At 31.0% G+C, this 20099-nt stretch overlaps 1 protein-coding gene and 1 long non-coding RNA gene across 2 annotated transcripts in view; one reads left to right on the top strand and one right to left on the bottom strand.

The window, feature by feature from the left end:
* Positions 1–20099, top strand: part of LOC129910966 (uncharacterized) — a 43401-nt gene that overhangs the window by 7177 nt on the left and 16125 nt on the right. Inside the window, exon 2 of the mRNA XM_055988580.1 lies at positions 6047–6174. Coding sequence (XP_055844555.1) covers positions 6047–6174 — 128 coding nt within the window. The remainder of the gene's footprint in view (positions 1–6046; positions 6175–20099) is intronic.
* Positions 18818–19407, bottom strand: LOC129910970 (uncharacterized). The gene is made up of 2 exons (XR_008771564.1): positions 19102–19407; positions 18818–19044 (listed from the first exon to the last, which is right to left on the bottom strand). It is a non-coding gene; the product is annotated as an uncharacterized LOC129910970 (long non-coding RNA).

Here is a 20099-nt window from a genome sequence, read left to right as displayed (position 1 = left end):
GAAAATCCTCAATCTTTATATAGGAGCCTGCAGAGATACTTTTAATACTTTAAGACCCAACACTTTAGTCAGGCCAGATCGATATATTTTTATGTATAATGTTAGATAAAATTTGTTGAAAAGAGTAACGTGTATAACGGTAAGCGATAATTTATTTGATACTAAACTGCTATCGATTGGCCTTCTTAAAGGATGTGTCTTGCTGTTGCTTTCGTCATAACCCGAGAGCGAGGTGATGATTCTCTGAAAGGATTCACCTTATGCTATCGAACCATGGCAAAAAAGGGATTAAGTAGTTTATTCAATTGGATTAGAGGACTATTCAATGAAACGATGGTGTTTGTGTGTGTGTAAGGATGTGTGTGTGGGTGTAAGGACTTAGATACATACTTGTGGGATTTATTTATTTATTTTATTTTTTGTTGTATTCTTTTCTTTTCTGTTTGGAGTCTGTGTTTGTTTGTTAGAAGAGGCTTGTGACTGAACTTTGTATATAGTAGTGGAAGAGACCCTTTAAGTGGGTTCTTTTAATGTGAATGGATTTTCTTTCTTAGTCCTTCCAATGAAAGAATTGATTTATTTGGATTTTTTCTTGAACAAATGAACCATGTGTAGAGGGTGTTTGGTTGTTGAGAAGTTAATTGTTGACTGGAATACGTAATATTGGTGATTTATCAATTGAAATTATTTATAGAGAGAAATAAGGCTCGTGTTTATGTTTTATTTGGTTATTTTAGGAAAAAGTGTTATTATTAGTTTTTAAAATTATAATGTTTACTTTATGGTTATTAGAGTGACCGCAACTCCCATAGAAAAAATTTTTTGTCGAATTTTTTTCGGGGGAACCCGCCTTTCCGCCTTCCGCCTTTGCAGATTTTTAGATAGCCAAAATTTCAGCTCGATTGGACAACTCTAAATGGTGCCGACACTCGCTCAAAGTATCAAAAATCTCTGTTTTTTCACTGTTTTTCGAAGAAAATTAGCTCTAGCTCCCAAACAGATCGGGTTATTTTCACTTTTTATATATTAAATTAAAGGTAGTGTTGTTACACATAATTCAGATGCTAAATTTGTTTAGTTTTACTAAAAAAGAAAAATATTGTCATCAATTTAAATTTTCAGTACTTACCGCAAAAAGAGCTGAAGTGCAAACTCGATTTAAAATTAAATTTTTTTTAACTGTTTTATTCTGCGGATTGGGATAGAATGGATGTTTCTCTATCTCTGGGCCCTCGGGTAGCAAAAGTATGAGGTATAGTCGTAGGGTGAAAGAGCTATTAACAATGAAACTTTCTATGTTATTGGATCGATGTAAGGCATCTGATAGAAATGCTTCTCGCATAATTATAGCTACAATAGAAGCACTAGGGCAAAATCCAATTGACTTTGTAGTTTCAAAATCAAACTTACATTCAACAAGAAAAAACTTTTGCTTGGTTTAATGCCCCAAGAGCTTATCTGGCTCCTAAACAAGATCTTGATCTTTTGCGTAATTGCATTAAATACCGCAAGATAGACAAAGATATTTCAGAGAAGGCTCTTGCTAAATTCTCAAACCATTTATGGTATTTGAGTTCAGAGCAGGCAGGTCTGGCGTTCTTTGACCTAACTTTACCAGATGGCGAAAAATTAGAAACGGCCAACATAATTTTGAAAACCAGTGAAACGGAAACCAACAGAATAGTAAATCCAAAGCTACAGACACATGAAGATGAACAATTTGTCACAGCGGGGTTAAAAAATATTGTGAACAAAGAAACATTGAACTTTTTCAGCCGATTGAAAATAGACACAAGTTTTCTCAAAGAACCTCCAAATCTTTGGCCCGAAAACCCGCATTTTAAAGAAGGCTTTAAAAAAGTGCAATCACTTAAAGTCGTAAATGACATGACAGAAAGAGGAGTCAAATTAATAACGGATTTTAATAACCTTTTAACTAAAGATGAGGAACAAAAACTTCAAGTAGTCAGTGAGTGCCGAAAATTGTATCCTGATGCTTCCAAAACTACTTTGTAAATCTCTTGATTAAATTTTTTTAGTATTTACTTCATTAATTATGTATAAGAAATGTAACACGATGTTATTTTTTTTGTTTTTTAGGCCGTGTGTGAATTGCGTAAAATAGTTCACATAGTGTAAAATATTTGACACTGTTGAGGTGAATAAAAAATTTTCAGCTGTTAAAAATTTATTGGGCTCTGGGACCTGGTTAAATTTGAGTTAAATTTTTTTTGCAGATGGTTTTGTTTTGTTTTTTTTTTTTATAGCAGAAAAGAGGCAGAGAAAAATATTAAACATACAGCTGAAATTTTTTTGTTCACCTCAATAGTGTCAAAAAATTTTACACGGTGTTAACTATTTAACGCAATTCACACACAGCCTTAGAATTCTGTTAAATGTTTCGTTTTTTTAAATAAAACAGTTTAAAAAAAAGTTTCATTTTAAATCGAGTTTGCACTTCAGCTCTTTTTGAGGTAAGTACTGAAAATTTAAATTGATGACAAAATTTTTCTTTTTTAGTAAAACTAAACAAATTTAGCATCTGAATTATGTGTAGCAACGCTACCTTTAATTTAATATATAAAAAGTGAAAATAACCCGATCTGTTTGGGAGCTAGAGCTAATTTTCTTCGAAAAACAGTGAAAAAACAGAGATTTTTGATACTTTGAGCGAGTGTCGGCACCATTTAGAGTTATCCAATCGAGCTGAAATTTTGGCTATCTAAAAATCTGCAAAGGCGGAACATTTTATGGGGTTCCCCCGACCAAATTTCGAAAATCGATTTCTTGCGGTCACTCTAATGGTTATCCTAGTATCAATTTATAATCTTCAAAAAAAAAAAAAAAAAAATAATAACTTATTAAAATGAATGTTTATCTGTCTTTTTTTTGTGATTTTTTTAAGTATAGTAAAATAAGTGCAACAGAGTAAATCTGTTGAATTTTTAATTCTACATCACAGTAAAATTTGTAATTTTTAAAAGTTGAATTTTTAACGTTCACCGTGGTGTATGTGTAACATTTTTTTTGTGGCAATCGAAACGAGTTCATGTTTATTAGTTTGTGGATAAAAAAGAAAAACTATCTGAGATTTTCTTCTTCTTTTTCGTCTTGTAAATTTGTAAAATTTTGAGTAAAATAGAAACGGATTATTTTTCAATAAATATGTGTAAAAAAGTTTTTCAGCTTTGTTACTCTGATTATTTTTTTTTAAGGATTAAAGGCGTTTAACGTGAAATGTAACCCGAATTCCAAAATTTGTTTGAATACATTCCAGTAAAAAAAGAATTCAATCTTGGATTTATAAATTAACTCAAGAGTCAAAAATAATTCTCGTGTCCGTAGGGATTTGCAATGTCCAACCGAAGAAAGGTAGATTTACCTTTTTTTCAAGTCTTTTGATAAAGAAAATAATTCGGCCACAGCTCAGGACCGTTAATTTAGGTATTATTATTATTTTTAATTTTTACTTGCTTTAAGAAATACCTACATAATTTCTTTTTTTTTAATTTTCCTATGAAATGAAACATTTTTTAATTTTCTGTTTACTAAGTCTTAGGATTTAAAGAAATATTAACCATTTAAATACAATATTTATTATTTTACTAGTATTTTTCAAAGTAAAATAATTTAAAAGAAAAATATAATATTATAAAGTAAGTTTATTTTTTGTGTAACAACTATATTAATCAGCACATTATACCAAAATTTAAAAAAAAAATAAATGTCCAGTTTTTGAAATTTTATTTTTCAATGAAAAAGTTAAATTTTTTTTATATCCAAAATCTAATTTTTTTTAATTTTACTTTTGAATAATATTAAAACTATATACATCGCTCATCTTCTGCAACAAAAAATTATCTCAAAACAGTTTTGGATTTTCGCATTTTTCGTTTTTTTTTTTATGTATGTATGTATACAGTTTTGTTGAAATTGAATTTGAAGAAATTCAGAAATTAAAAATTTACAAATGTATAATAACTTGTTAAACAAGGCCGTGAGAGCCATAGTGACCTAACTGATTTTTTAACAAAATCAGTATTAACCTTAAACGAATTTTTTTTTGTAGGGTGTTACATAAATTACATACGAGAGTGGTCCAAAAAATATTTTTTTCGATTTTTGGTTGGGCCACTTGCTAAATTTGTTCCACTTATTTATAACATTAACGTTGTGAAATTTCAGTTCGCTATCTTTATCGGAAGAGGGTGCTGATAACAGTTCAATTTGTAGGTTTTGTAAGTAATCTTGTAAAATTTACTTGGAAAAGGCGCCAGAAATTATTATTTTGATGTTATTTCAAAATAAGTACAACAGAAACAACTTTCAAGTAATTTTCAACTTAAAAAACAATTTACGTTTTTCCAAAAAATTACAATTTTTCTAAATCGATCAGCACCCCCTTCTATATAAGATAGAAGGCTGAAAATTCAGCAGTATGATACCAATAGGAGGGTGGGCCGACGACTTTTTTTTTTGCTATATCACTTTTTTGAGAAAAACTAAAAAAGCAGTTTTATTGCAATTGCTTAGAATATTACGTGTTCAAAGTTTAATTAAAATCGTTAGAGCCGTTTTTGAGTTATTTGGTATAAGAAAATCCGTCCACGCGTTTAGGCTGTGGAAATGTGTACAGATGGACGCAAAGACGCACAGACGCACGGACGGAATTGCGAGACCCACTTTTTGGAATTCTCCATTAGGTATTGTAATGTTGGCTTTGATTAAAACCTCAAATTTTTTTTTTCTACACGAAACTAATACTTGCCCTATAGAGCAAGTAAAAACCAGTGGAAAGTGAAAAATAGATAACTCCACTTTATACTCTTGACAAAAATGTCAATACATAAAAAAACGTTTGGATAAATCTCTAATAAAGGTTTTAAATGTAAAAGAATTGAAAGCTTTCGTACTTTTAAATAAATTTTTTAAATTATTTGTATGCGTTTTAATAATTACACTGGTTTACAAGGGTTTTGTTGCCGAAACACAAATATACTTTTCTTAAAGTTTTAGGTGTGTTGAACTCGAATTAAAACTAATCAGCTCCCGTTTTCGAGATATTTTTAAGTACTTCGGACCTTATTCTTTTATATAAGAAAAATTGTTTGGGCATATTTAGTAAGGGTTTCTATAAGAACTGTTAAATCTTTGCGATATCTTTTGTATTTCCCGAAATATCTTAAAATGAAGTAAGTGGGTTTGGCTTCATATATCATAGAAGAGATAATGACGTTATAAAATGTATATGGTAGATATAATATGCCAAACAATTGAGGATATCTCGGGCTGTAAAAAAGATATCGGAAAGATTTAAACAGGTTTTAAAAATAACGAAAAATAGCTCTTATAAAAACAGTTACTAAATATGCTCAAACAATTTTCAATATATAAAAGAATAAGGTCCGAAGTACTGCGTTTTCTAACGGTATTATTTCAAAAACGGGAGCTGATTAAAGTTTACAATGGTCTATTATTTATGGTCGCAAAGTAATAATAAAATTACAGTTTGTTCTCTTTATTGAAAGGAAAATTAATTTTGTTTTAAAGTTTAAAGCGCATTTACTGAATAAGTTTCAAATTTCTTAACACTTAAAACCTACCAGCTTCATCGAAAATCTATAATAGCCTTTATTCTATAGAAATTTTTAAATCTATTTATTTATTCAAAGTGCTTCCTAAAGTACTTTCAAATAAAATTAATTTATATGTACTAACGATTCTATTTAAAATTTTGCAAAATGCACTTCTATAATTAAAAGAAGAAATTCTAAGAAAAATTTACCATCATACAATTCTAGGTATTCATACAAAAACAAATCTTTAAGAATATTTAAGTACTTTACTTACCTTTTACCTCTCTTGGCTATTAACTAAAAATTTCTAAGAAATCAGCAAATTTTCTTTAAATTTTAAATTCATTCCTAGAAAAGTAGAAACCAATTATCTATATAGAAATAGAAAGGTTCAATTTTAAAAGCCTAAATATCGAAAAATTAAAGCCTGGAATTCTCTTTAAATAAAACGTACTATTTTTTTTTTCCAGATCGTGAATTATTTGTCATCTATCATTTGGCAAAAGCCTTAAGCTCAACATCTTCAAATAAAAATATCATATCACCCCGAACAAATATTGAACTAGAAATTCCAAAGATAAAGTCAGAGGCATTTGAGGTAAGTATTTTTTTTACCTTTTTGACCGAAATATAAAAATAAATAAAAAAAAAAAAATAAATACAAAAAAAAATAAATAAACTAACGAACTTCCTCCTTGATCCTTAAAATACACACACAAACAAAAGAAAAGAAGAAATTCTAATATCTTCATCTTTTGAATTTGTACATACTTTTTTTTATTTTGTTTTTTTTTTTTGTTTATTTCAATTTTTAAATCTCATTCGTCTGGCTGCCCAATTTTTCATTGAGCGCACACAAATCCTCCCCTACCCCACCTACAACTGAAACATTCATACATATATAAAACACACACATAATAAAAAGGTGAAATATAAAAAAAAGAAAACAAAAAAAAAATAACCTTATTGGTCGTCTTTTTATCCCGACGACATGAAGGCATCACTCAGCCTACCCAAGAATTCATTTCCGTTTCCTTCACCTCAACACGAGCGCAAGCAATGGCAGAAGCAGCGGCAAACTTTTTCGTTCAATAAATCTCTCATTAGCTATGCATAGAATGTGGATCGTGGTTATGTCTCGGCGAATGCATGGAATCCTTACGAATTGGAGCTGAAAAATTTAAGGATACCGTAAGGAAATTAATTCAAAACGAAGCTCTCTAGATGGAATTGGATGATGCTGGCTGATGCTTAAAACTCACAGACACAAGGACATAGAAACCAACCACAAAGAGTCATAGCGTTGAGAAAAGATAGACAGACAAGACAGACAGATAGACAGACAATTCAGACATGGCGATGTGTATAAAGCTTTTAAATTTATGTAACTTTTCCTTGGTCTTTTTCAGTATTTTTTTTTCCTTTTTTTCATTTTGGCGAAAAAAAGTTCATCCTTCGTATTTAATTGGGATAATTTGTCGAAAGTCCTTCAGAATAAAAAGCAAATGAAAAAATGGATTTAAATCGAATTTTGCTCGAGTCATTCTCCATTAGTTTTCGGATCGAGTTTAATTTGCCAGAGGCTGAAAGTCAAAGACAAATATTGTTTTAAGAATACTATCTACATAAGTTTGCTTGTGTGTGTGTACAGATTGTATGTATCCTTTTTCTTCAATGCAAAAAGAAGAATATATATTTTTATTCCTCACGTGAAAGGACACTATCCTAGTAGAGTATAATCTGAATATCCCTTTGATATTTATAGCCGAGACTAGTTGTAGAGTATGCAACTTTTCGACTTAAACCCTCGAGATATTCACAAACTATTGTGCAAAGAATCTTGGATATCTTTTTCTCTCTTCTCTGTATACTTTCTCTATGCAAATAGTATGAATAAACTTTTTCCACCCTAAAGGTCTTGTGAACGTTGAACATTTTATAATACGTCCGTTTCGTTTGTCGTACGACATCACGACTTATTGGTATCATCATGGTTAAGTCTTTTCAAGTCGTTGGTGTTTGTGTGTGATGACTTGACTTGGTTTGGTGTGTTCTATATTTACCTTTATTTTGGTCGACGATGGGATATATTTAATCCGTCCAGAATTGACATGTATTTATGAGAGGAGGACGACACTGTTTTTTTCTATATCAACATTATTTTGTGCGTATATAAATGTCCTTAGGATGCGTTAAAGAAAAACAGGCAAACTGTTTCTGTACACGATACACCACACCGGGTCGTGTGTCGGATTCAAATTCAAAAGAAAAGTTGGATGTAGAAGAAAAAAAAATGATGACTTTTATCGTGATATCTTAATAGGTAGTCGTCACATCACCATCTACAAATGAGATAACTCCGTTTATTTGCATTCGAAGTTGGGGGAGAGGTGAGGCCGTGAGGGGCTTTAGCTGGGATGAAATGAACACATAAGATATTAGATGGATAGTAATGTTGGTAATTTATTTCAAACTTCAATGAGTAACGAATATAGCAAAAAGAAAGAAAAATAGAAACTTGAGGATAAAAGAACAGCCGCAAGTCAGAAATCTGTTGAACTAGAGGATGATTTTATGGAGGATTTCACCAGGACAGAGTCGCAGATTTGAGTCACCGACTTTTGCCGACGATAAAAGTCGACGACAAAAGTCGACGACAAAAGTCGACAACTAAGGCGACGACAAAAGTCGACGACTAAAGTCGACGACAAAAGTCGACGACAAAAGTCGACGACAAAAGTCGACGACAAAAGTCGATGACAAAAGTCGACGATAAAAGTCGACGACTAAAGTCGACAAAATTCGATGACAAAAGTCGATGACAAAAGTCGATGACAAAAGTCGACGACAAAAGTCGACGATAAAAGTCGACGACAAAAGTCGACGACAAAAGTCGACGGCTAAAGTCGACGACTAAAGTCGACGATAAAAGTCGACGACTAAAGTCGACGACTAAAGTCGACGACTAAAGTCGACGACTAAAGTCAACGACTAAAGTCGACGACTAAAGTCGATGACTAAAGTCGACGACTAAAGTCGACAACTAAAGTTGAAGACTAAAGTCGACAAAAGTCGATGACAAAAGTCGACGACAAAAGTCGACGACAAAAGTCGACGATAAAAGTCGACGACAAAAGTCGACGACAAAAGTCGACGACAAAAGTCGACGACAAAAGTCGACGACTAAAGTCGACGACTAAAGTCGACGACTAAAGTCGACGACAAAAGTCGACGACAAAAGTCGACGACAAAAGTCGACGACAAAAGTCGACGACAAAAGTCGACGACAAAAGTCGACGACAAAAGTCGACGACAAAAGTCGACGACAAAAGTCAACGACTAAAGTCGACGACTAAAGTCGACGACAAAAGTCGTCGACAAAAGTCGACGACAAAAGTCGACGACAAAAGTCGACGACAAAAGTCGACGACAAAAGTCGACGACAAAAGTCGACGACAAAAGTCGACGACAAAAGTCGACGACTAAAGTCGACGACTAAATTCGCCGACTTTGAGTCGCCGACTTTAGTCGGGTTGGGGTCAAAATTCTGCCGGGGTCAAAATTCTTTTATCAAAATTCTGCTTTCAAAATTCTGCTTTACAAAAGTCTGCTTTCAAAATTCTGCTTTTCAAATTTCTGTTTTTAAAAATTCTGTTATTAAAATTCTGCTTTTCAAAATTCTGCAAAAAATTAAAAAAGGGTTTGGAAAATGTTAAAAAGCGCGCGCTTTATTTAATTAATTAATAAAGTTTTAATTGTTTTCGGAAATGTTTTATATTAAAGACCTTTTCTTAATATTTTCAAATTTATTCATTTATAAAACAAAAATTAATACGCATTTAAAAAATGACAAATTAGCAAAAAGATCATTTTACAGAATTCTGCAAAAAATTAAAAACGGGCTTGGAAAATGTTAAATAGCGCGCGCAGAATTTTGAAAAGCAGAATTATGAAAAGCTGAATTAAATCATTTATTTGCAAAACATGATAAGTCCATGATTTTTAATTTTTCAGGATATGCATAGCAAAATTTATAAAAAATATATTCTGTAGAATTCTTTCCTAGCTACAAAATACCGTTTCGTTTTTAATTTTTGGAGCGATAGTTCAAAAGATAAAAAATAAAAACGCTTTTGGACTTATCATAAAATAAACGGGTTGGGGTCAAAATTCTGCCGGGGTCAAAATTCTGTTGTCAAAATTCTGCTTTCAAAATTCTGCTTTACAAAATTCTGCTTTCAAAATTCTGCTTTTCAAAATTCTGTTTTTCAAAATTCTGTTTTTCAAAATTCTGCTTTCCAAAATTCTGTTTTTCAAAATTCTGCAAAAAAATTAAAAAAGGGTTTGGAAAATGTTAAAAAGCGCGCGCTTTTTAACATTTTCCGAACCCTTTTTTAATTTTTTGCAAAAATTTGTAAAATCATCTTCTTGAAAAATTTTCTGCTTATTTGATTACTTACATTTATAATTTGTCATTCTTTGAAAGCAAATTCATTTTTGTTTTATAAATAAATAAATTTGAAAATATTAAGAAAAGGTTTTTAATACATTTCCGAAAATAATTAAAATTTTTTTAATTTATCAAATAAAGATGAATATTCAAAAATTTGAATAAAAAAAGGAATATTTTGTATCAAACAACATCGGTTCCAATAAGTTAAACATAGATTTTATTTGAAAGAAAGTCAGTCTATGCATTTTAAAAAATATTTGCGACACTTAAACAAAAAAATTTAGGAAAGTACCAATGTTGAATTACATGAGGTGTATTTTTGTTTAGTCAGCGCATATGCTATAAAAAAAAAAAAAACAGAATTGGCAGAATTTTTTTGTTCAATTATAATGCTGGCAGAATTTTGAAAAGCAGAATTTTAAAAAGCAGAATTTTGAAAAGCAGAATACAAAAAAAGCAGAATTTTGAAAAACAGAATTTTCGTTAAAAAAGCAGAATTTTGAAAAGCAGAATTTTGAAGCCAGAATTTTGACCCGATCCCAAAACAAACGGATGTGAAATTAGTTTTATAATGGATATACAATTTTGCTTTTAGCCCCAGTCTATCAAACAATTGTATTAGAGATTAAAATATAATGTCCGGACTACTTATTTAACTTTAAAGTAGCTTTAAACTTAAGATTTTCAATCATTAGTCGAATATAGCATTTACACAAAAAGAAGCTGTTGTTTATTTTCAAAAGATGATAAGTCCGGGACTTATTCTGTTTTTGATACTAAAAAAATATTTCGCGTAGCTGTACAATCGGATATAGATGGAGTAGATACTTCATATTTTGAAGACAGACGTGGTTATCCCTGGAGTACAAATTAAGTCAAAAAACGAATTTTGAAAAAAAGTGGACTTGTCATGTTTTGAAAATAAATGATTCAATTATGAAAAACAGAATTTTGAAAAACAGAGTTTTGAAAAACATAATAGAAAAAAAGCAGAATTTTGAAAAACAGAGTTTTCGCTAAAAAAGCAGAGTTTTGAAAAGCAGAATTTTGAAGCCAGAATTTTGACCCGATCCACTTTAGTCGCCGACTTTTGTCGTCGACTATAGTCGTCGACTTTAGCGCGCGCTTTTTAACATTTTCCAAACCCTTTTTTAGTTTTTTGCAGAATTATGAAAAGCAGAATTTTGAAAAACAGAATTTTGAAAAACAGAAATTTGAAAAGCAGAATTTTGTAAAGCAGAATTTTGTAAAGCAGAATTTTGAAAGCAGAATTTTGATAAAAGAATTTTGACCCCGGCAGAATTTTGACCCCAACCCGACTAAAGTCGGCGACTAAAGTCAGTGACTCAAAGTCGGCGAATTTAGTCGTCGACTTTTGTTGTCGACTTTAGTCGTCAACTTTTGTCGTCGACTTTTGTCGTCGACTTTTGTCGTCGACTTTTGTCTTCGACTTTTGTCGTCGACTTTAGTCGGCGACTTTAGTCGTCGACTTGAGTCGCAGACTTGAGTCGCAGACTTTATTCGTCGACTTTAGTCGTCGACTTGAGTCGTCGACTTGAGTCGCAGACTTGAGTCAAAAACTACTGTTATTCTATAGACTGCATTTCATAGGCCTTGATAAATGATTTTATTTAGTATTTTGAGAGAAAGTCTAAACTTCTTGTGAAATCTTTCCAACTTTTTCCTCTTCAACATGTAATAGAATTCTATGTCTTTTGAATTGTAGGTAAAATGTAACATCTTATGAGAAATGAGAGCATCGAGATATCTAGGTTTATTAAATATACTCCGGCCTTTCTGTTCTACTAAAGAACCAAAAACATTTTTTGTGAATACAAATAAAATTTGAAACTCGAGATCCTTATTTCCCAATCCATTAAGTAGTTTCTTTTTTAACAGTGACACTCCCCACCATTGGTCTTGACCAAATAGGATGGATTTCAATGTAGGCTTTTCGTCTAATGGTGTTCCTGCACACAATATTCAAAATAGGTCTTTACTTTAAGAAAAATAAAAAAAAAAAATAATATATATATCATTTGAATCCAAGTCGTGAGACTGACAAGGACTAGGAAGACGACGAAAAAAAACCTTATAAATAATTGCGATATGGTGGGGCTGTTGTGATGGTGTGTGTGTGGGGAAACTTGTAGTGTAATAGGTCTCCTTCTTTTGGTCTGTGTATATCTGTATATTTTGACATTGATGAGAGAGTGTCTTGTGTCCATGGTATAGTATGTCATCGGTGATTTATTGCGTAAATTAATTTTTTCCTTCCTTCCGTCTTTGAGCCTGCTCCCTCTATCTCCCTCCCAAAATAAAACACGAATAATACTCGTAAATTTTTTTCTAAAAGAAAAAAAAATGAGAAAAAAGAAGATCAGCAACAGGAATGGAGAGCTGGAGCGGATAAACTGTGTGGTTCCTAGAATTTAATTAAAAAACCATTTTCAACTCAAGAGGCATTTATTTTTTTTTTTGTTATAGATTTTTTGGGATGAAAAATTCTAATTCATCCCCCAGCATCAATGTCTTTTAAAATCTATAGATAACTTTATCTTCATTATTCGTTCGTCGATGAAGAAAACTCAACAAGGTGTGTAAATGATGAGTTCTCTGAAAAAGATAATACCAAAAAAAAAAAAAAAAAACAAAAAGTTAATAATTTCTTATCGAAGATGTGGACTTTGCGCGCGCGGAGCATCAATCGTGGTGTAATATAATTTTAACGACTTCATTAAATTTTGGTTAAAGAATTTTCTATAAGGGGTCAATTAGGTTACAAAAGGGAAATAATTAAATTTTTTATTTAAAAAAAAATATAGGTATATAAGGAAATCGAAAGAAGTTCATCAGGAAGAGGTTTTTCCAAAAGGTTTTGATTTGTTTTGTTTCTTCTTTTTTTTGTATGTAAATTTTAATGAGTGGTTGGTGGACCAATACAATGTAATTAATAAGGGATCAAAGGAAACTTTTTTTTATATCTTTAATTTACCTTCGTCAATTTAATTAATTTACCTTCGATTTACTTAAGATTTTGGGACTGTACTGATGAATTCATTCAGAAGACTTTTTTTTAACGGGGTATTTTGATTCGGCTGAAATATTAATCAGTTGTGGTAAGGAGAAACCTGATAACTTTAAAATAGAAAAAAATCGAATAAGGAAATTACTGCTGCTGAATTTTTAATCTTAAAAGCTATTACAATTGGACAGATATGCACAATTGGACATTGACTAATTTTATTAATACGTTTTTAATTTTTGAAAATAATTTCCACATATTTTTGGGATTTCGAGATCTCTGTCAAGAACATTTTCCACCAATTTTCCCACTCCATGTTTTTTAAAAATATATTTTTTTCTGTTCAACTCATTTCTTGCAATTATGTATGATGTTTCCTTTAAAAATTTACCTAATATGTATTGTCGTTTTTTTTTTTAGTGACTGGGTTCCTCAGATTTTCGAACATTCTAGTAGTAGTTTCCTATACAAATAAAAGTTGATAAATTTGAGGTTGAAGTTGTTGATCCGTTTTTTTTTTTTTTTCAATCAATTCTTAGCAAGGCTTTCGGGGCATCGTAGATATGTGATATTAAAATAAGCAGTGATGGAAAATGTATAGTTATTCTTCAACGGAAGAGTATTCTCATCTGGCGTTAATTAATTTTTCAATCTCTGAAGACTCAATCATAAATAAAATATTAAAACTAGAAGATAATATAAGTCCTGGTCCAGATGGCTTGCCTGCTTTTATGTTAAAAAAATGTTCATCTTATTTGTCTTACCCATTATATCTCTTGTTCAATGAATCCTTAAAGTGTTCAAAATTTCCTACTCTATGGAAATATGCTTACCTCAGACCGGTTCATAAAAAGGGCCCTAAGAATTTGGACACTAATTATCGTCCCATAGCCAAACTGTCCGTTATTCCAAAACTTTTTGAGTCCTTAGTATGTGACACTCTTTCCTTTAATTGTTCCTCTGTTTTATGTGAAAATCAACATGGATTTGTGAAGAAAAAATCGACGAAAACAAACTTACTAGAGTTTACGACATTTTGTGTTGATGCTTTTGAGAAAAAGCAACAAGTTGATTGCATATTTACTGATTTCAGTAAGGCATTCGACAAACTAAGCCATGAAGTACTTTTGAAAAAGCTAACAAGAATTGGACTAAATGAGAACTTTCTTTCATGGATATCTTCATACCTTGTAGACAGGTATTACTGCGTAATGTTTAAAAATGACTGTTCTGAGAACTTTAGAGTAAATTCTGGTGTACCTCAAGGAAGTCACCTAGGCCCGTTGCTCTTTGTGTTATTTATAAATGACCTTCCTTCTGTTTTCCAAAACTCAAAAACTTTATTTTATGCTGACGACGTGAAAATATTTCGAACAATAAATTCCCTATCCGATTGTAAGCTGTTGCAAGAAGACTTAAAAAGATTTTGGGAATGGTGTTGCACAAATCGCCTTATATTAAATATTGACAAGTGTAAATCAATGAGCTTTACACGAAAACAAAATTTAATTGCTTACAACTATGAGATAAATTCGTCGCAATTATGTAAATTATCAAATTTTTCTGACCTAGGAATCAATTTAGATCCGAAACTAACTTTTACTGATCATTATAACCACATTATTAAAAGAGCCAATGTAACACTTGGCTTCATCAAAAGATTTGCGAGGGAGTTCGAGGATCCATATGTTTTGAAGGTTCTATATATTTCATTTGTAAGACCAATTCTTGAATACGGATGTATAGTGTGGGCATGGGCACCTTACTATATGATTCATATAAACAGAATTGAAAGTGTTCAGAGAAGGTTCATGAGATTTTCGTTGCGTTTTCTTTCATGGTCCGATAGAATTGTCCTACCTCCATACTCGGATAGACTTAAACTTATTAATTTACCATCACTTTCAGTTCACAGAAAGTATTTGCAATTATGTTTTATAATTGGGATAATAAGAGGCTCAATATCTTCTTCAGTGTTGGATCGACTGAATTTTAATGTTGGGCGTGCTGGTTTAAGAAATAGGTTACCAATTTGTGTAGTTTTTAGTAGATCTAACTATGGCGTCAATAGCTCTATGAATCAACTAATTAATATTTTTAACAAAAACTTTCATATAATCGATTCTATTAATGATAATGTTAAATCAAATAAATTCAAAAATAGCTTCTTTAATCAATTTAATTAATTTACCAGAATGTTGTTTTTTCTGTTGTTATTCATATTAGTACATTTAGTTTCAATGTTAATATATGTATATTTTATTGTGATTAATTGACAATTATTACTCATATATTGAGTTTAAGTTTAATGATTCCATTGTTAGTATTTAAGCTTATTTCTAATGTTAGCATTTAACATATATTAAATAAATAAAGTTTTTACTTGCTCTATAGGGCAAGTATTGGTTTCGTGTAGAAAAAAAAAATCGAGGTTTTAATCAAAACCAACATTACGATTATGGAGAAGATCAAAAAAGTGGTTTTCGTCATGCCGTCCGTCGGTCTGTGCGTCTGTGCGTCTGTGCGTCTGTACGTCCATCTGTACATCGAGCTAGGGCCTAAACGGATGGATGGATTTGCTTGAAACTTGGTACAGATGATTTTTACATAATTCCCTAGACCCGTTTTTTTTATTTTTTTAATATCTATATTTTAACGCATATCTCCCATATAAAGTTTTCGAGGTATTGCAAATTTTTCGAAAACGGCTCTAACGATTTCGATTAAATTTGGTGTGCGCAATACTCTTATTGATTCTAACAAAACTGCGTTTTTAGTTTTTTCTCAAAAAATTCGGAGAACGGAAATATGGCGTTGCCGTTTTTCAAAAATTAACATATTTTTTAAGTTCATATATTTCATCAAAACATGAGTTAATTTTATTCAAAATTTACAGACATAATTTTGAAGTGTCAAAAATTAAAAAAAAAAAATTAAAAAAGTTTTTTGAAAAAATTTTTTTTTACGTTTTTGAAAAAAAAAATTTAATTTTAATTTTTTTAACTTGTAACTTTATTTTTTGATTTTTTTTTCTCGACTAAACAAAATCTTAAATTTCCAATAGCGATTTAAGATAACGATACTTTGAACTTCAAGAGCAAGTACGTGCGACCCCAGTCGTGCATTTTATTTTTTTTGTTAACTATTACTTTTTAACTACCTATTGCTTTTTATACAGGGTGTCCCACAGTCACCACCCCAAATAAAAACCATGGATTCCTGAGGTCATTTTAAGTCTTGTTTTCGTCCCGTTTTCGAGTTATGACGGTTTTATGGTTTTTGCTCAATTTTTCCTAAACTGGCTTTATCATAGCCAGCAACGGCTGATTCGAAAGAACCAGAACCAGAACCAACGAATCAAGAATTTATTAAAGTTTTAGTTTGTCTCAAAACTTTTTTTCTGCGGACAACCGTTTCTCCGCAATTTTGCATCAAACCCAATTTTCTTCGTTTTTTAAGTTGTTTTTTACACTTTCATATCAGTACTTTTTGTGCCAGAATAACTTAAACGTAGGAGAACAGTAATGTTTTTGTTGCGATTTTATTACTTTTTGCAAGGTATTGGGCGGTTACCACGCCCCTTGTCTAAAATTCTAAAATTCACAAATTTTAATTTTTTTTTTTGTTTAAACTACCAGGTCTACCATTCTACCAAATTTTAAGGTTCTACGACAGTTAGAAATGCTCTATAATATTTGATGAAAATTCAGCAGAAATGGGCGGTTGCCACGCCCCCTATCCAAAATCTCAAATTTTAAATTTTTTATTTGGTATAACTTACTAGCTCTACCATTCTACCAAATTTCAAGATTCTACGATAATCAGAAGTGCTCTATAATATTTGATGAAAATTCAGCGGAAATGGGCGGTTACCACGCCCCTGAATTGAAAATCTCAAATTTTCGATTTTTTCCTTTGTATACACCACAAATTTCAAGTTTCTACTATAGCGGGAAGTTCTCCATAATTTTGATGATCTGTCAGTGAGTCAGTTACGGTTTTCACGATTTTTGAAGTCCTTTATCTCAGAAACTACTCATCGTAAGAAGCTGAAATTTTGTGAGGAATTTGGGTTCGGCCAGCTCAACAAATGTACTCAAGTAGCACACTGGTGTATAAATCAGTGTAAATTCATTAATTTTGGTGTAAAATTGAGGAAATTGAAAAAATATGGTGTATTTCTCAAAATTATTGGTATACAAATTATACCACTGTCTTTTCTGTAAAAAATTACAACATTTTTTTAAGATTCCGTGCAAAAAATACACCGATATTCAGTTGTTTTTATAATATACCACTAATGGTGCATAAAATTAATCGATTTTGAAATCAACCAAAACGGTATATTTTGTACACTCTCTTTGGTGTAGGAAGTACACCCTGTGGACATAAAATTCACCAGAATGCATAAGTGGGAGACGACATATTTTTCAATGGCCGCCATTAAAAAAAAGAAGACAGCGATTAAATATTTTACTATAATAGTATATTTATTGACCTAATTATCCCGAATTCTTGGTTTTTTCGCTTCGGTATATTATATTATAAAAGAACTCTTCTAAAAAAATGTAAAAGCAACAAAAAAAATTATAATTTTTGAAAAACTGATTTTTAAAATCGAAAAAAAATCATTAATTCACTGACATTTTTGAGGCGCTCGATTTTTAGAGGGGGTAGTATCTAAAATTAGTAGACAGAATGTGTTTCGTTTTAAAATTAGGCAAACAAATTCATATTTAACCATTAGTTTCTTATAGCAATATTATGAAAGTGAATAAAAATTCATTTTCATTTATTTCATAAGAAATGGTGTGAATTAGAATTCATCAAACTGTTTGAGGTAAAAAATAAACTTTGGCTCAAATTTTAAATCAGAATAATTTAAATGGTGTATTTTATCCATAGATTTATTGTGTATTTTTCAATTTCAAAGGGATAATTTTCACCAAAAACCAGATCATTTAATATACCACTAGCGCCATTTATACACCAAAATCGGTATATTTTTTAAACCACCGGAGTTTATTATATACGAGAAAATGGTGTATTTTTTATATTGAAAATGTATATCACGAAAGTGCAAAAAATACACCAAATATTTTGGTGTATTTTAGACTTTTGTGCTACTTGAGTATTGAGCTTGAATATTCTGGCATCTTTGGTGTGGAAGTTAGAGGGGGTCGAAAATGGCCTGAGTTGTTTCCTGTAAATAAGGGTGTAGTGCCAAAGTTGCTAGAGAACTTGGCTGGGCACTACCGTGCCTCTTGATAGTTTTTGAGAAATTTAATTTTAAAGCCATCATTTTAAAAAAAAATATTTTTTTCTTCAATTACTTTTTTACGTATTCAAATTTTTTAAATAAAGAGTACAATTTTGTTACACAAATCAGTGCTCTCATTGATTGTAAGTCAAAAACAAAAAACCGCATGTTTATAAGTATCTTAGTTTTTGAGATTAAAGGAAAGGTGTATCTTTTCTCCAAATTTTTTTTAGCATTTTCTTAATTTTTTTTCAAAAAAAAAAAAAAATACCCTCAAATCAAATGGAAAAAAGGTCACTTTAACACACTCTGCAGAATAGGACGTCTTCTTTTTTAAAATTGACGCAAAAAGTCAACATGGATTAAAGAGAAATGGCTCACGATGAAAATTGAGGAAAGGTTTAATTGTCCCTAAGGACCTTAACTGTCATGAAATCTATGAAAATATGGGATATTTTTCTGTTATACGTAACATTATAACTCTTACATTTCAAAACAAAACCTTTGACTGAGAAGTTAGACTAAGAAAGCCCAGTTTATTTAAGTAGAAAGACTACTGAAAGTAATTATTTAAAAAAAAATAATCTCAAGGTTTGATTTAACTGATTTTTGTTTGCCTTGAGGCAATAAAACTCTTTTTCGTTTTGATCGCATCAATGTCCGAAATATTCTTGAATTATGATATTTTTTATCTTGAAGTTTTTAATTTGCTAATTGAATAACGACTTTTCTAAAAGAAAAATTCTCCATTAGAGTTTTTGAGCAAAATAATGCTTCTATGAAAAACCTTTAAGAATGTGACTTTAATTCCAAAATAAGAAATCCGATAGAAACGTGGCATATGCATAGCAAATATTCCTCCTTGATGGTTAACTGCCTACATGTCACGTTTTTCTTCCAAGTACCAACCAAAGTAGTTAAGAGTAGCAATAAATCTTGAATTATTTTTGTTTTACTTAAGAAAAACAAAATATTTTTCATCTCCAGAAAAAAAAAAAAAAATAGTAAGCACAAAGGTACGGATAACTCAATATGCTTTACAGGACAAAAGAGCAAAAGGAAAAAAAATGAATAAAAACACAAAAACATGTGACACAAGAAAGAGTATTTTTTGTTTCAAAAAAAAAAAAAAAAAAATTAAAAACAACAAAATTGACATCATGAGGACAAGTTGCTGTGAAAAAAAAATAAAAGTTAAAAAAAAAAAAAAATATGCACAACAAAAGTCCTTTAGCATATTTTTCAACGACGAAAAATATTCCCTTTTACAGGATGTTCGCCCCGACAGCAATCGACCAACGACCACATCCGTAAAAGGCGAATATTTTTTTTTTGTATGTCGTTTATTCTCAATCTCCATCATCTGTTCTGAGTGGGGTAGGGCTTGAATGGAGGTGATGGCAAAGCAAAGGATGCAGTGTCAGCGAGGTCCTTTGGAAAAAGTGCCGGCAGTTATTGGGTGGTGCGGTGTTGTTGGCAATGGAAAATATTTTTCAATGGCAACGTGGCACAAGAAAGAACCGAACAACAACACCACCACGACACCACACTGCCGGATTTCGCCTTTTCAAGAGTTAAATTTCCAATTTCCGTTGAATGCAAAAATGCAAAATGCAATCCGCATTGAACTGAAGCGGTGCTGTTTGTCGCAATTGCATTATTTATCCTTCGGCAAAATGGAATACAATTATATTGAATGAAAAGAACGAAAACGAATGCAATGAGAAAAGTATTATTGTTTGAGGAGATATAAAACGTTGAGGTATTATTTTTTTTTTTTAACTT

This window comes from Episyrphus balteatus, chromosome 2 (assembly GCF_945859705.1).
Source record: "Episyrphus balteatus chromosome 2, idEpiBalt1.1, whole genome shotgun sequence".
In the NCBI taxonomy this organism is placed as follows: Eukaryota; Metazoa; Arthropoda; class Insecta; order Diptera; family Syrphidae; genus Episyrphus; species Episyrphus balteatus.
The sequence above is the reverse complement of the archived record's forward strand: the minus strand, read 5'-3'. Positions and strand labels throughout refer to the sequence as shown.